General features: G+C 35.2%; 1 protein-coding gene and 2 pseudogenes across 16 annotated transcripts in view; 1 reads left to right on the top strand and 2 right to left on the bottom strand.

Moving 5' to 3' along the window:
* The window catches only part of STAU2 (staufen double-stranded RNA binding protein 2), a 306,203-nt gene that overhangs the window by 252,800 nt on the left and 35,980 nt on the right, over positions 1–17,423 (bottom strand). For all 16 annotated transcript variants that reach the window (XR_013553422.2, XM_078441529.1, XM_078441532.1 and 13 more), the window contains one exon: positions 2,289–2,448. Coding sequence is in view for 15 of the 16 variants with exons in the window: in XM_078441529.1 (XP_078297655.1) it covers positions 2,289–2,448 (160 nt within the window). In the remaining variant the exon portion in view is untranslated. The remainder of the gene's footprint in view (positions 1–2,288; positions 2,449–17,423) is intronic.
* Positions 1,180–1,246, bottom strand: LOC132664899 (U4 spliceosomal RNA; annotated as a pseudogene).
* Positions 4,373–4,485, top strand: LOC132664925 (U6 spliceosomal RNA; annotated as a pseudogene).

The raw sequence follows: 17,423 nt of genomic DNA on the forward strand, positions 1-17,423 counted from the left end.
TTAGGTCCATCGCAACAAAAATGTATACATACAAGAATGTTGACAACAGTTTTATTTCTAAGAGCCCAAAACTGGAAACAATCCAAATGTCCATCAATAGTACAATGAAAAGTAGATTACACTCATGCAATAGAATACTATATAGCAATGAAACACTATAGTGTTAAATACAACATGGATGAGTCTCACAGATGTAACGTTGAGAAAAACAAGCTATCACAGAAAAGTATAGTGTATGATTCCAACAAGCAGGCACAAGTTTAAGACAGATAAGCAGAACAGTGGCTTCCTCTGGAGTTGTTTAACCACTAGAAGGGGGAATGAGGGAGGCTTCTGGGGCACAGGTACTGGTAAAGTGTTCACAGTGCAAAAAACCATCAAGGTTCTACAACTGTAATTTGTGCACTTGCTGGTATGCAATATTATGCTCTATTTTAAAACTTTACCTTCAAAAATCTACTCTATCAGCTCACTGAAACACTCAACAGCAGAAACTCATCTCCACTGATCTTTCGGACTCTCCTGTTTCCTTCTGACTCCTTGCTGGTTCACCTCCCAGTCTAATCCTCTACAGTGGACCTGACGCAGAGATGGGCACAGGCTGCTCTTGCTTCATACTATAAGCCCTGAAGAGCTTGTTCTCTAACATGGCTTCGACCATTGGGTCGGCAATACTTGTGCTTCTGTTCCACTCCCACTGCCACTCCCAGTACTACTGCAGAGCAGAGGGTGTCTAGTACCTCATGCACAGGAGTTTCTTTTCTTCTTTTTTCACCCATAATCTATGGTTTCCTAACTGATCTTGCTTTTAGCATTTTCCACCTTCAATCCACATACTAAACTGAACTTCCTAAAATGCCATTTTAAACACATCATCCAGTAGCTTGTAAACATTAACCTCCTAAACCATAGATAAAATTTAATCTCCTAAACGTGGCATTCAAGTTCATCACAGTTCAACCCTAATTTATCTCCAGTCTTATCTCTTCCTAGTCATCTACCTGATCTAATTAAAAAACAATTTTTTTTAACCAAATTTTTTTGGTTAAACCAAAAAATTTTTTAACCAATTTTTTTTAACCAAACCCATAGTCCAGAGTCCTATTTCCAATGCCTCTCCTCAGAGTACTCCCTCCACCTAGAATATTCTTTCCTCACCTCTATACCTGTCTACTCTCCATTCAATTAGCAATAATCACGCCTCGGATAAACCTCATTGGCTACGATACTGCCACTGCACCAAGCTGTCTATGCTCCATTCAAACACCTTATCTTCCTTCAACTACTCTCATCCAAGCTTATCATTACTTGTAATACTGACGGCTGTTATTATTCACTTGGTACTTGATCTTTACCACTGATGTATATGCTTTATGTACACAGCTGTAAAATCTTCACAGAAAAGAAAAATGTTTTCTATCTCTTAAATATATAAAAGCAAACGCATAATACATAGAGGCAGTGGTGTGGCACTAATGATCAATCGGTAATCTGAAGAGATTTTTTAAAAATTATAAAAGGAAACAATCTCTTACTGACTTCAATACAGGTGTGTTTCTTTACTGTAGTAACATTTTGGTTTATTTAAGCTTACTTAATAAATACTAAAATCAGCTGAACAGAAGCAAAAGGACTAGTAATAGGAAATTCATGGAGCTTGAAAAAGAGCAGTTCTTGAAAGGAGAGTCTGTGTCTACTTAGCACATGCCACATGAGAAAGAAATAAATATCAGGCGATTATGAGCATAAGCACAGGAACTCCAGTTAAATACATTACAGAGTCATTTTTGGCAGGAAAAAGTCTTTTTTTTTTTTTTTTTACTCCATCATAAAAATACTTAAAGTGATATCTATTGCATAGATATAATACAATATAGACATATTGTATAGATATAATATCTACTGTATAGATAGTAATGTATAGAATTATTGAGTCACTATACTATACACCTGAAACTAATATAACACCATATGTTAACTAACTGGAATTAAAATTAAAAACTTAAAAAAAAAAAAAAAAAACTCAGTCATACTCTCTGGTCTTTGTATCCAAAGGTCTTTTTGTCAACATTTAAAATGTAAATAATGCATCTTTGGAGTATCCACAAAGCAAATTTTTAATTACAATGACGTTCCTCATTCTCTCACCTTTAATTATTATTCAGTTTTTTTCAGGTGAGCTATTAATACCTGTTAGCTATACAAGCAGCCTGCTGTAAAGAGAAGTACAGAGAATAACACATACAGAACACAACAACACAACAGAAGGAAACAAGTCAGGGCCATACCTGGGTTATTATTAACATTAGTTTTGGGTGGTTTCTGAACTGGTTTGGGAAGTGTAGATTCAGTCAAAGCTTTATTAGCAACAGCCTGTTGAGCCTTCTTTATACTGCTCCCTTCGGATTCCCATGTCTGCTCACCAAGACTCAGTTGCACTGAGAACATCTTCGAAAAACATAAAGAGACAAAGAAAACATTAAATTTTTTCACAAAATAAAATATGCTGTCTGAGAGAAAAACTGATACACCACAGAATCAAAATTTTAGAGCTAGAGGTGACCTTACAGATTATTTGCAACAAAAATCTTATTCTACCAGTGAAATAATTTTAAGAGATTGTACCAGATTCTGTTCTATCCTATTTGAAGGCTTAGTGGCAGCTCTAAGTGTGCATTTTGGGTAGAATAAATCAAGAAGAAATCATTTCCCTAAATAGATTCATATTGTTAAGCATTCAAACAGTCCTCAAAAAAACAGCAGAATAAAGAATAAGAGAAACTGTAAGAAAATCCACAAGGCCCTGTCTCTGTAACACTTACAAAATCTAATTCCTTAAATTTTATACTTAATACAATCTAGTCAAAAAACAGGCAACCTTACTGAATATTGTGTCACCAGGAAACTCTCAATCTTCCACAACCAACATTTAACCAGTCACCAAATTCTGTTAATTTTAATGTCATAAGTAGTTCTCAAATGTCTCTCTAAAAAAACAAACAAACAAAAAAAAAAAAACCCTCAAATCCAACACCCCAACTTCAGGCTAAAAACCTTTAATTTTTCCCATTCTAGCATGGCACAAAAGTTCTATCTGTCCATTTTCATTTCATACCTACTCTTTCCCTTGCCATCCAAACATTCCATCCACACCATTATTTCCATACAAACCCAAAACTTATTCACCTTTAAAATGGAGGATTAAGTTATAAAATACACACATAATCTGCTGTTTTACTCCACAGATAGCTTACTAATTTGTAGGAATACAAAGTAGTAAAAAATATATGTGTATTACAATTACTAAGAAATAAATGTGTATTTGTAGAAAGGAGATCAGGTAGAAAGTACCCTAACCAACTGATTAAAGTCAGCATCATCCATAATCACACAAACGGTATCATGTACCTCCTGATACGACCCAATGAGAACTATTTGGTATTCCTGGCCAAAAATGTTTAGCCTGAATCTAATCATAGGGGGAAAATCAGACAAACCTAGATAATGGCATATATTCTACATGACAAATGGCCTCAACTCTTCAAAAATGTCAATGTCATGAAAGGAAAAAAACACAACAAAAGAATGCCATAATCTGGATTTGTCTGGTTTTTCACCCTATGATTGGTCTGTATGATTTAAACTCTCCTGCCTCCTGATCTTGTAGATGTCACTATTTTCCTAGGCTCACAGGCAAGACACCTTTGAGTGGTCTTACTTATCTCCTCCATTTCTCTCATCATTCTTTCCTGCAAACAACTATCAAACTACTGATTCAACTTCAAAAATATTTTTCAGATTTGGCCTCCTCTCTTTATACTCTTTGCCAATGTCTTAGCAAAGAATATCAACCTCTCTCTCCTAAACTACTATGAGACCATCCTAACATCATTCTCTTAACATAAGACTTTCCCATTCACACTATCCTCCTTACCACCATCAACATAAACACTCTATAAAATACAAATGTATCCAAGTCAATCCTCTGCTTTTCAGAAACTTCTCTACAGAATCCCACCAGATTATTATACATCTAAAACTAATACAATGTTATATGTCAACTATATCTCAATAAAACTGGAAAAAATTAAAAGAACCCCAATAATTTCCAGTAGGAATCATGGGACGCACTGTTTATGAGTTTAAGTGGTAGCTTTACCATTTACTATATACAAAGTTAAGAAAATGACTTATTCTTTCTGTTTCCTTACTTCTTTAGTAAAATGGCACTAAAAAGAACACATAGGATTGTTGTGAAAATTTTAAAAAAATGACGTAAATGCCCCCATTAGAAAGGTAGAGACTGTCAAAAGCAAAATCCAACCACATGCTACCTACAAATACTGCATTTCAACTACGAAGACGCAGTTTAGTCCTCGCTTCAGCAGCACATATACTAAAATTGGAACAATACAGAGAAGATTAAAGATTAGCATGGCCCCTGCAAGGATGACATAGTTTAAAAGCAATGGGATAGAAAAAAAAATGTGCCATGCTAACATATCAAAGAAAAGTCAGAATGGCCATATTAATATCAAAGTAGATTTCAGAGTAAAGATTAATACCAAGGATAACAAAGTTTATTTCATGATAAATGGGCCAATTAATCAAGAAGACATAACAATTTTAAACATTTAGTCAACTAGTAACACAGCTTTAAAATATATGAAGCAAAAACTAATAGAACTGCAAAGAGAAGTTGAAAATGCACAATTTACATCAGAAATTCAATGCCTTCTCCTCTTAATAAGTGATATAACAATTAACAAGTACATTTGTCCTCTATTTCTCACAAAACATTCACCAAGAAATAAAATATTCTGGACCATAAAACAAGTCTCAATAAATTCAAAGGATTCAAGTGATGCAAAGTATGTTCTCGGACCACAATGGAATTAAGTTATAAACTAATAACAGAAAAATCTCTGGAAAATTTCCAAACATTTGGAAACTAAATAACACATTTCTAAATAAAGGGTAAAAGATTAAATCAAAAGGGAAATTAAAAGGTATTTTAAACTGAACAAAAATGAAAACACCACATCTTGGAAAGTAACACTAAAACAGTACTAACAGGAAATTTCTAGCACCAAATACCTATTCTAGAAAAGACATAAGGTCTCAAATAAGTTAGCTTTAGCTTTAATCTTATGAAACTAGAAAAAGAAGAGCAAATCAAATCTGAAGTTAACAGGAAAAAAAAAGTAATAAAGATAAAAGCAAACATTAACGAAATACAAAATAAACTCTATAAAACCAAGAGCTGGTTCACCGCAGAGGTCAACAAAATTGGTAAACCTATAAACAGACTAATCTTGGAAAAAAAAAAAAAAAAAAGACATAAATTACCAGTATCAGGAAATGAGAGAAGTGATATCACCCCAGATTCTTAAAATAATAAAAAGATAAAAAGGGAGTATTTTTAACAATTTCATGCCAATAAACTTAACAACTTAAATTCTGTGAAAGACACAATTATTAAGCTTATTCAAGAAGAAATAAGTAACCTGAATAGCACTATATATGTTAAAGAAACTGAATCTGCAGTTTAAAATCTTTCCACAAACAACAACAACAACAAAAACCTCCAGGTCCAGATAGTTTTAATGATAAATTATACTAAGTATTTAAGAAAGAAATAATAACAATTCCCACAAACTCTTCCCAAAAATTGAAGGAGGAACACTCCTCAACTTATTCTATGAAGCCAGGATTACTTGAATACTAAAGTCAGAGTAAGATACTATTAAGAAAAACAGTATAAACCAAAACTACAGACCAATATCTCTCATAAAGATAAATGTAAAAATCCTTCAGAAAATATTAACAAGGAATGCAGACAGGTACAGCTTCTCTGGAAACAGGTTCTTCAAAAGGTTAAAAGTAGAACTACCCTATGATCCAGCAATTGTACTACTAGGTAATAACCCAAAGAATTAAAAAAATACTAATTCAAAGAGATACATGTACCCTAATGTTTACAGCAGCATTATACATACAATAGCTAAATTATGGAAACAACTCAAGTTTCCATCGACTGATGAATGGATAAAGAAGATGTGGCATGAAGGGAAGACCCAAAAGGTGAGCTACAGATCTCTCAACAGAAACTTGGCAAGCCAGAAGGGAGTGGCATGATATATTCAACATGCCAGATTTCTCCCAGCCAAGAAATCTGCAGCCAAGAATACTCTATCCAGCAAGGCTATCATTCAGAATAGGAAAGATGAAGATTTCCCAGACAAACAAAAACTAAAAGAGTTTATGACCACTAAACCAGCCCTGCAAGAAATGTTAAAGGGAATTCTCTAAGTGGAAAGGAAAAACCAAAAGTGACAAAGACAAGAAAGGAACAGAGAAAATCTCCAGAAACAAAGACAAAACAAGTAATAAAATGGTACTAAATACATATCTATCAATAATTCTTCTGAGGTAAATGGACTAAATGTTCCAATCATAAGACACAGGGAATCAGAATGAATAAGAAAACAAGACCCATTTATATGCTATACACAAGAGACTCATTTTAGACCTAAATACACCTGTGGACTGAAAGTGAGGGGATGGAGAAACACTTATCATGCAAATGGACTTGACTATATCATAATAAAGGGGATTACCCAACAAGAAGATTTAGTAATTTTAAATATTTATATATCCAACATGGAACCACCTAAATATATAAAACAATAACAAACATGAAGAAACTCATTGATAATAAAACAATAATAGTAGAGGACATTAACACCCAACTTACATCAACAGATAAATCACATAAGCAGAAAATCAACAAGGAAATGTGACGTTGAATAATACCCTGGACCAGATGGACTTCACAGATATATTCAGAACATCCCATCCTAAAGCAGTAGGATACACATTATTTTCTTTTCTTGTTTTTCTTCAAGTAAGCTCCATGCCCATCATGGGGCCCAACAGTGGGCTTCAACTCAAGACCCTGAAATCAAGACCTGAGCTGAGATAAAGAGCAGACACTTAACCGACTGAACCACACAGGAGCTTCCAAATACACATTCTTTTCAAGTGCACATAGGATATTCTCCAGAATAGATCACATAATTGATCACAAATCAGGCCTCAACAAGTACAAAAAGAATGAGATCATACCATGCATATTTTCTGACCAAAATACTATGAGGTCAAACACAAGAAAAACCGGCAAGAGTACAAAGTCATTCTTCTAAATAATGAATGGGTCAACCAGGAAATCAAAAAAGAAATTAAAAATACATGGAAACAAATGAAAATGAAAACACAATGTCCCAAAACCTTTGGGATTGAGCAAAAGTAGTCACAAGAGGGAAGTATATAGCAATACAGTCCTACTTCACGAAGCAAGAAAAATCTAACATAAATAACCTAAGCTTACACCTAAAGGAGCTAGAAAAAGAAAAACAAATGAAGCTTAAATCCAGCAGAAGAAGGGAAATAACAAAGTTTAGAGCAAAAATTAAATGATATAGAAACTAACAGATCAATGAAACCAGGAGCTGTTTCTTTGAAAAATTAATAGAATTGATAAATCTCTAGCCTGACTTATCAAAAAGAGAAAGAACACAAATAAATAAAATCACAAATGTGAGAAGAAAAAGCACAACCAATGTCACAGAAATACAGTTATAATAGAATATTATAGAAACTATATGCCAACAAGTTGGACAACCTGGAAAAAAAGGATATATTCCTACAAACATATAAACTACCAAAACAGAAACAGGAAGAAATAGAAAACTTGAACAGACTGATACCCAGCAAAGAAACTGAATCAGTAATCAAAAATCTCCCAACAAACAAGTCCAGGGCCAAATGACTTCACAGGGGAATTCTACCAAACATTTAAAGAACAGTTAATACCTATTCTCAAACTATTCCAAAGAAAAAGAAATGAAAGGAAAACTTCCAAATTCATTCTATGAGGCCAGCATTACCCTGACACCAAAACCAGACAAAGACTCCACGAAAAAAGAACTACAGGCCAATATCCCTGATGAACACTGATGCAAAATTCTCAATAAAATACTATCAAATTGTGTTTTGTCCAACAGTACCTTAAAAGAATCCTTCACCATGATCAAGTGAGATTTATTCCCATTTGCAAGTGTGGTTCAATATCCATAAGCCAAGCAATGTGATACACCATATTAATTAAAGGATAAGAACCGGGGCGCTTGGGTGGCTCAGTCAGTTAAGCGTCAGACTTCAGCTCAGGTCATGATCTCACAGTTTGTGAGTCTGAGCCCCTCATTGGGCTCTGTGCTGACAGCTCAGAGTCTGGAGCTTGGTTTGGATTCTGTGTCTCCCTGTCTGCCCCTCCCCCATTCTCACTCTGTCTCTGTCTCTCTCTAAAAATAAACAAACATAATAACAAACAAACAAATAAATAAATGGATAAGAACCATATGATCCTCTCAAGAGATGCAGAAAAAGCATTTTATAAAGTACAATATCCATTCATGATAAAAAAAAAAACCTCAACAAAGTAAGGTTAGAGAGAACATACCGAGAACATACCTCAACATAATAAAGACCACAGTTAATATCATACTTAATGGGGTAAAACTGAGCTTTTCCTCTACTTTCAGGAACAAGTCAGAGATGTCCATTCTCACCATTGTTATTTAACATAGTAGTAGAAGTCCTAGCCTCAGCAATCAGACAACACAAAGAAATAAAATGTATCCAAATCAGCAAAGAAGTCAAACTTTCAGTATTTCCAGATGACATGATACTCTACATAAAAAAATCCAAAAGACCCCCCCCACCCCAGAACTTGCTAGAACTGATACACAAATTCAGTAAAATTACGGAATACAAAATCAACATACAGAAATCTGTTGCATTTCTATACACCAAAATGAAGCAGCAGAAGGAGAAATCAAGGAATCAATCCCATTTACAATTGCACCAAAAAACAAAAACTTAACCAAAGAGGTAAAAGATCTGGACTCTGAAAACTATAAAACAATGATGAAAGAAACTGAAGATTACACAAAGAGATGGAAAAACATTCCATGCTCATGCACTGGAAGAGTAAATATTGTTAAAATACCTGTACTACCCCAAGCAATCTACACATTTAATGTAATCCTTATCAAAATAACCACAGCATTTTTCACAGACTTACAACAAATAATCCTAAAATTTGTATGGAACCACAAAAGACCCCAAATAGCCAAAGCCACCTTGGGGGAAAAAAAAAAAAAACAAAACAACAAAGCTGGAGGCATCACAATTCCAGACTTAATGCTACATTACAAAGCTGCAGTGATCAAGACAGTACGGTACTAGCACAAATATAGACACAAAGATCAATAGAACAGAATAGAAAACCCAGAAATGAACCCACAATGGTATGACCAATCTTCAACAAAGCAGGAAATAATATCCAATGGAAAAAAGTCTCTTCAACAAACGGTGCTGGTGAAACTGGACAGTAACATGCAAAAGAATCAAACTGGATCATGTTCTTATATCATACAAAAAAAAATAAATTCAAAATGGATGAAAGACTTAAATATGAGACAGGAAACCATTAAAATCCGAGAGAAGAATACAGGCAATAACCTCTTTGATATTGGCTGTAGCAAGTTCTCACTAGATAGGTCTCCTGAAGCAAGGGAAACAAGAGCAAAAATCAACTATTGGGACTTCACCAAAATTAAAAGCTTCTGCACAGCAAAGGAAACAAAACAAAACTAAAAGGCAACCTATGGAATGGAAGAAAATATTTGCAAATGACCTGATAAAGAACTAATATCCAAAATCTATAAATAACTTATAAAACTCAACACCGAAAAACAAATAAACCAGTTTAAAAATGGGCAAAAGATGGGCACCTGGGTGGCTCAGTCAGTTTAGCGTCTGACTTTGGCTCAGGTCATGACCTCGCCATTTGTGAGTTCAAGTCCTGTGTCTGGCTCTATGCTGACAGCTCAGAGCCTGGAGCCTGCTTCGGATTCTGTGTCTCCCTCTCTTTCTGTCCTTCCCCTGCTCGTGCTCGCTCTCTCTGTCTGTCTGTCTCTCTCTCTCTCTCTCTCTCTCAAAAGTAAATAAACATTAAAAAAAATTTTTTTTAATGGGCAAAAGACATAGACATTTTTCCAAAGAAGACATACAGATATGAAGTGAAATATCACTTCACACCAGTTAGAACAGCTAAGATTAACAACACAGGAAACAACAGGTATTGGATGTGGAGAGGATGTGGAGAAAGGGGAATCCTCTCACACTGTTGGTGGGAATGCAAACTAGTGCAGCCACTCTGGAAAACAGTATGGAGGTCCCTCAATTAAAAAAAGAACTACCCTACAATCTAGCAATTGAACTATTAGGTATTTACCCAAATGACACAAAAATACTGATTCGCAGGGGCATATGCACCCCAATGTTTGCAGCAGCATTATCAACAATAGCCAAATTATGGAAAGAGCCTACGTCCATCAACTGATGAATGGATAAAGAAGATGTGGTATATATATAATGGAATATCAGTCATCAAACAGAATGAAATCTTGTCATTTGCAACAATGTGGATGGCGCTAGGGTGTATTATGCTAAGTGAAATAAATCAGTCAGAAAAAGACAAATACCATATGATTTCACTCATATGTGGAATTTAAGAAACAAAACAGAGGAACATAGGGGAAAGAAAAAGCGAGGCAAATCATAAAAGACAGTTTTAACCATAGAGAATAAACTGAGGGTTGCTGGAGGGGAGATGGACAGGAGGATGGGCTAAATGGGCGATAGATATTTAGAAAGACACTTGTTGATGGGGCCCCTCGGTGGGTCAGTCGGTTGAGCGTCCAACTTCAGCTCAGGTAATGATCTCGATATTCGTGGGTTCGAGACCCATATCAGGTTCTGTGCTGACAGCTCAGAGCCTGGAGCCTGCTCCAGATTCTGTGTCTCCCTCTCTATCTGCCCATCCTCCCCTCCCCGCTCATGCTCTGTCTCCCTCTCTCTCTAAATATTTTTTTTTTTTAAATTTATAATAAAATAAATAAATAAAGAGAAAGACACTTGTTAAGGTGCCTGGGTGGCTCAGTCATTTGAGTGTCCTATTTTGACTCAGGTCATTATCTCACGGTTCATGAGTTTGAGCCCCACATCAGGCTTGCTGCTGTCTGCGCAGAGTCTGCTTCAGATCCTCTGTCCCCTCTCTCTGCCCCTCTCCCACTCATTCTCTCTCTCCTGTGTCTCTCTCTCCCTCTCTCAAAAATAAACATTAAAATTTTTTTAATATTTTAATAAAAAAATCTTTAAAATGTTTTTAATTTTAATTAAAAAAGAAAAAAAAGAAGGGCATTTATGATAAGCATTGAATGTTATATGTAAGTGATGAACCACTAAATTCTACTCCTGAAACTAATATTACACTATATGTTAACTAACTAGAGTTTAAATTAAAACTTGAAACAGAAAAAAAAAAAAAAAAAAAAAAAACAGAACTACCCTACAATCTAGCAATTGCACCATTAGGTGCAATCTCTACCCAAAGGATACAAAATACTTATTCAAAAGGATACATGCACCCAATGTTCATAGCAGCATTATCAACAATAGCCAAAGTATGGAAAGAGCTGAAATGTCCACTGAGTGGTGAATAAAGAAGATGACAGATAGATAAAGATATTGATACAGATACAGATACATAGATGTAGATATAGATATAGACATAGTTTTAGATTTAGATGATATAGATATAGATGTAGATATAGATGTAGATACACACACATATACATACATACATACAATAGAGTCTTATTCAGCCATAAAAAGGAATGAAATCTTGCCACTTGCAAAGACCCGGATGGAGCTACAGAGTATTATGCTAAGCAAAATAAGTCAGAGAAAGACAAATATCACATGATTTCACTCATGTGGAATTTAAGAAACTAGACAAATGAATAAAGGTGGGGGGAAGAAAAGAAAAAGTGAGGTAAAGCAAGAAACAGACTCTTAACTATAGAGAACTGATGGTTACCAAAAGGGAGGTGGGTAGGGGGATGGGTAAAATAGGCGATGGGGAGTAAGTAGTGCACTTGTTGTGATGAGTAGGTGTTGTATGGAAGTGTAGAATCACTACACTGTACACCTGAAACTAATATTATACTGTATTTTAACTAACTGGAATTTAAATAAAAACTTAAAAATATACATATATATTAACAAATGGAATCCATCAATATAGAAATGAGATTATAACGAAGTATTTTAATACATTATAACTAGGTGTTTTATCCCAGGAATTCAAGGGTAGATTCTACATCTGAGAATCAATCAATGTAATTCACAACATTGAGATTAAAAACAGAAAAACCATATATTACCATCTCAATCAATGCAGAAGAACCAACATGACAAAAATCAACATCTATTCATGTTAAAAACTCTCAGTAAATATTAAGTAGAAAAGAATTCTTCAATCTGATACAAAGCATCTACAAAAAAAAAAAAAAAAAAAGGTACACCTAATATCATAATTAATGGGGGGAAACTGCAATATTGCCCATAAGATCAAGAAGTTAGAGATACCTGCTCTAACCACTTCTATTCAACATTGCACTATAAATTCTAACCAATCCAATCAGGCAAGAGAAATCAATAAAAGACATTAAGATTGGAAAGTGGGATTTAAAGTTGTCTTTATTCAAAATGACATGTGGAACCACCAATAAAATCTTTTAAAAAAATTTTTTTAAGGCTACTAGAACTGATAAGTGAGGTTAGCAAGATTTCAGAGTATAGTACATCAATCATACATAAAAACTGGTGTCTTTTTATATGGTACCAAAATCAGTAAGAACAATTAGAAATTGAAATTTTAAAAGATGTGGTTTACATATACAATGGAATACTACTTGGCAATGATAAAGAATGAAATCTTGCCATTTGCAACAATGTGGATGGAACTGGAGGGTATCATGCTGAATGAAATAAGTCAGTCAGAGAAGGACACATATCATAAGTTTTCACTCATATGTGGAATTTGAGAAACTTTACAGAAGACCATGGGGGAAGGGAAGGGGAAAAAAATAGTTTCAAACAGACAGGGAGGCAAACCTTAAGACTCTTAAATACAGAGAAACAAACTGAGGGTTGATGGGGGGAGGTGGGGGAGGGGGGAAATGGGTGATGAGCATTGAGGAGGGCACTTGTTGGGATGAGCACTGGATGTTGTATGTACGTGATGAATTATGGGAATCTACTCCTGAAACCAAGAGCACACTATATACACTGTATGTTAGCTAACTTGACAATAAATTATATTTTAAAAAAATCAAATCAAATCAATCAAATGTCAACATCAAAAGAAAAAAAGAAATTGAAATTTTAGGGGCACCTGGGTGGCTCAGTCAGTTAAGCATCTGACTTCGTCTTAGGTCATGATCTCACGGTTCATGAGTTCGAGCCCCGCATTGGGCTCTGTGCTGACAGCTCAGAGCCTGGAGCCTGCTTTGGATTCTGTGTCTCCCTCTCTCTCTCTGCCCCACCCCTGCTTGCGCTCTGTCTCTGTCTGTCTCTCAAAAATGATTAAAAAAAAAAATTTAAAGAAATTGAAATTTTTAAAATAGCATCAAAAATATGAAATATTTAAGCATAAACCTAAAGACATAAAATACCTGTCTACTGAGAACTACAAATATTGTTGAAAGAAATTAAATAATGTCTAGATAAATGAGAGATACTTTGTTCACAGGTTGGAAGACTCAATTTTTCTACCATGTTAATTTGCCCCAAACTGAGCTACAGATTCACAGCAGTTCTATTCACAATCCCAGCAGGGTGTTTCATAGAACAGACAAGCTGACTTTAAATTTATATAAAAATGCAAAGAAACAATTCTGAAAAAGAAGAACCAAATTAGAGGGATAATACTACCAGATTTCAAGAATTAGAAAACCACAGCAAACAAAACACAGCATTTGCATAAAGATGAGAAAACAAATCAACAGAATAGAACAGACTCCAGAAATAAACATATATACGGACAGCTGATTTTTGACAATAGTGCAAAAGTGATGCAGTGAAGAAAGGGTAATCTCGTCAACAACTGGACGTGCATCTACAAAGAAATAAATAAGCCTTCTTCCATATCTCACATGGCATACAAAAAGCAACACAAAACGGCAATTAGATCTAAATGTAAGACCTAAATGTCAAACCTAAAGTGATAAAATATCTAGGAAAAAATGTCGTGAAAATCTTATGATCTTTGATGAGCCAAAGATTTCTTGGACATGAGGCCAAAAGCACAATCTATACAGAGAACAAATGAAGAAATTGGGATTCATCAAAATTAACAACTACTGCTCTTCAAAAGATACTGTTAAAAAAAAGAAAAGATAAACCACAGAGTAGGAGGAAATATTTGCCAAACATATATCTAATACAGGACTTGTATCCACAATATCCAAAAAGAAACATCATCAGAGAAGACACCAGAGTAGGAAGCTCCAATAAAGGCAAAGTGCCTGTCACATAGCAAACACTCAATAGATATTTTACCAATGATTTTTTTAATCATATATACTACTAACAAGCAATGACATAATTATCTGAGTACTCCCATCATCAACATAGTTGCCAAGAATTTATAAATCATCCTTCCATTACACCACACTAGAACAGGTATCATAATTTCTAAAATTACAGATAAGACAACTGAAACTCTAAATTACTTTCTCAAGGCTACATTAGCTGGATAATGTAGGGCAAAAATCAAGCCTGACAAATCTAGCTAAGATTTAAAAAAAAAAAAAAAAAAAAAAAAAAAAGGACTATCTGGCTTCAAGACCACTGGATGATACGGTCTCCCTCAATAATAAAGCTACTCCAAAGTAAACCTCCTTGAAGTGCCGCTCCTGGAGCTTTCTCAACACTTAACTCATGCATACCAACAACTTCTCAAAATAGGGAAATAAAGGAAAAGAAGAAAATACCATTCTGTGTTCTTTCTGGCTCTTTTCTTTATACTCACATTATAATAGCCTTCTTTAGAGATATGAAAAATCCAAACAACAATCCATAAAAAAAATGAAGAACTGTATTTAGTTACCTAGGATATACAGCAATATCACAGTAACTCACACTAACATAAGGTATACTAAATTACTTCTGAATTAAACTTGAAAGTGAGCAGAGAAACAAAAGAGGGCAAGGAAAACATTGTAATTTTTTATTTAATAGTCATAGGTTAAAAGTTGCCATAAGCTGGGGCGCCTGGGTGGCTCTGTCGGTTGGGCGTCCGATTTCGGCTCAGGTCATGATCTCACGGTCCGTGAGTTCGAGCCCCGCGTCGGGCTCTGTGCTGACTGCTCAGAGCCTGGAGCCTGTTTCGGATTCTGTGTCTCCCTCTCTCTCTGACCCTCCCCCGTTCACACTCTCTCTGTCTCAAAAATAAATAAAAACGTTAAAAAAAAAAAAAATTAAAAAAAAAAAAAAAAGTTGCCATAAGCTGCTTAGATTCTATAAGACTCAGTGTGGGAAAGAGGAAAGCATGTAAACATAAGACAGATCACTATTTCCGATCAAGAAGTATGTATGAAAAGATAATTCCACACTACCTTGAAGACATTTATGTTTCTCAACTCTGGGTGCACATGTGAGTCATCTTGAGTGCTTAAAAAAAAAAAAAATCTTGATGTCTGGGCCTCATCCAAGACCAATCAAATTAGAATTTCTGAGGTTAAGACTCAGGCATAAGTATTTTTTAAAGCTTCCTTGTGATTTCAATGAACAACCAAGGTTGAGAACCACTACTGTAGGTGTGTGTGTATATAACATAAAAACATATATGCATGCATACACAAATATGTATATTGTCATATAACTGGTTAATGTCCCAAGAAAACAAATGAGTTAGAGCTATGTTTAAATTTTTGATGCCAGAGATAATCATTTAGTTCATTAAAATACATTCCATGTCTCAAAACTACTGATAGACATACATCAATGAAAGTGACTTTGCTTTCCACAAAAGGGATCCAGACCCAGCAAATTAATTCTAACACTAATAATGAAAATTAGACTCATAAATGTTATATTTCCTTTAGGAATCTGCTAATTATTTTAGTACTTTCTCTTTTAAAAAAAAATGAGCTACAGCTAAATAGGGTGGTCTATGACCAAAGCACCCTGAGCAATAACACAGGTTGGCAAAAGAATCCCCAAAACTTCTTAGAACCCAAGAGAGTCCTGGGACTGTCTAGAAACCAGAAGGTGGATCACAACAAACCTGGTCCTTTAGAGAGGGAAATTGATGACATTGAAGAAAGGGAGGGGAGGGAAGGAGAGGGAAAGCTAGAGGAATAGCCTTGAATAGGTGAGAGGAGTTGGGATCTAGCACAGAAATAGAGGGGCTGGCCGCCCTACAGGGAGTCCATCCACAGTGCAGAAGGAAAGGCAGAGTTTGGATTTAGGCCGGGATTTTGCCAAGCAAGTGCTAACCAAGGGAAGCAAAACTGCTGAGGGTCTATACAAGGTATATGGAATTTAAGCTGGTTAAGAACTAGGTGAGGACTGAGGGAAGTGAGAAAGAGTAAAAGAGTGGTAGAAATCAATGGATTTGTGGTGTGGAAGAACTACTGAAGTCAAATAGAGGGAATGAACTAGAAAGTTAGGAGGTGTAAGAGAGAGATGAATGCTTGAGATTAAAATTTTGGAGGGCCTTGCAATTATTGGTAATGATAATGTCAATAATATGATCACAGGAATGAGTGGCTGAAGGAGAATGGAAGCAAGATAATAAGAAAAGCCCAAGAAACTGAAATGTCAGCATGTTGGAACAATAATCTTTGTAGACAGTGAAATCAACAAAAATTAATACATGATGAGTCAGAGTAAAAGTGAGGCATGAGAAACATAATGGAACCACCCAGAGGTGAGCAAAATGACAACCATGTGAGGATGCGGAGGTTAGTCTATTCACATGAAATTCAAAGCTGAAGAGCTATCTCAAGGAAGAATTCCTGGAATTAGAAATGAGGAGCTACGAAGACAGACACCAGAGGAACCATAAAATACAAAAGAATAAAGTATTTATTAACACTAAAGAAGCTCAGTCTAGTACAAGACTAATGATCAACATACATCATTACATACAGCACAACAATGTCTACACCTGCGTAAGGCAGGTCCTCCTGAAAGCCCAGGGCAGGGATCAGAGAAGTTTCACGGAAGTTTAGAAGATGTGGTATGTGACCTAAGTGTTCAAAAATGAATAAGAACAAAAGGCCCTCAAGGAAGGGAGGCGCTACAAGATAGGCAAAGGAGAGAGATATGAAAAAAACATGAAACATTCTAAGAAATGCAAACAGTTCAATGTGATTAAGGGCAGAAAGAGTATGAAATGAATATGAATTAATGTGTCTAAAAGAGAGTCAGGATAAATGACTTAA

This window comes from Panthera onca, chromosome F2, assembly GCF_046562875.1.
Source record: "Panthera onca isolate mPanOnc1 chromosome F2, mPanOnc1 haplotype 2, whole genome shotgun sequence".
In the NCBI taxonomy this organism is placed as follows: Eukaryota; Metazoa; Chordata; class Mammalia; order Carnivora; family Felidae; genus Panthera; species Panthera onca.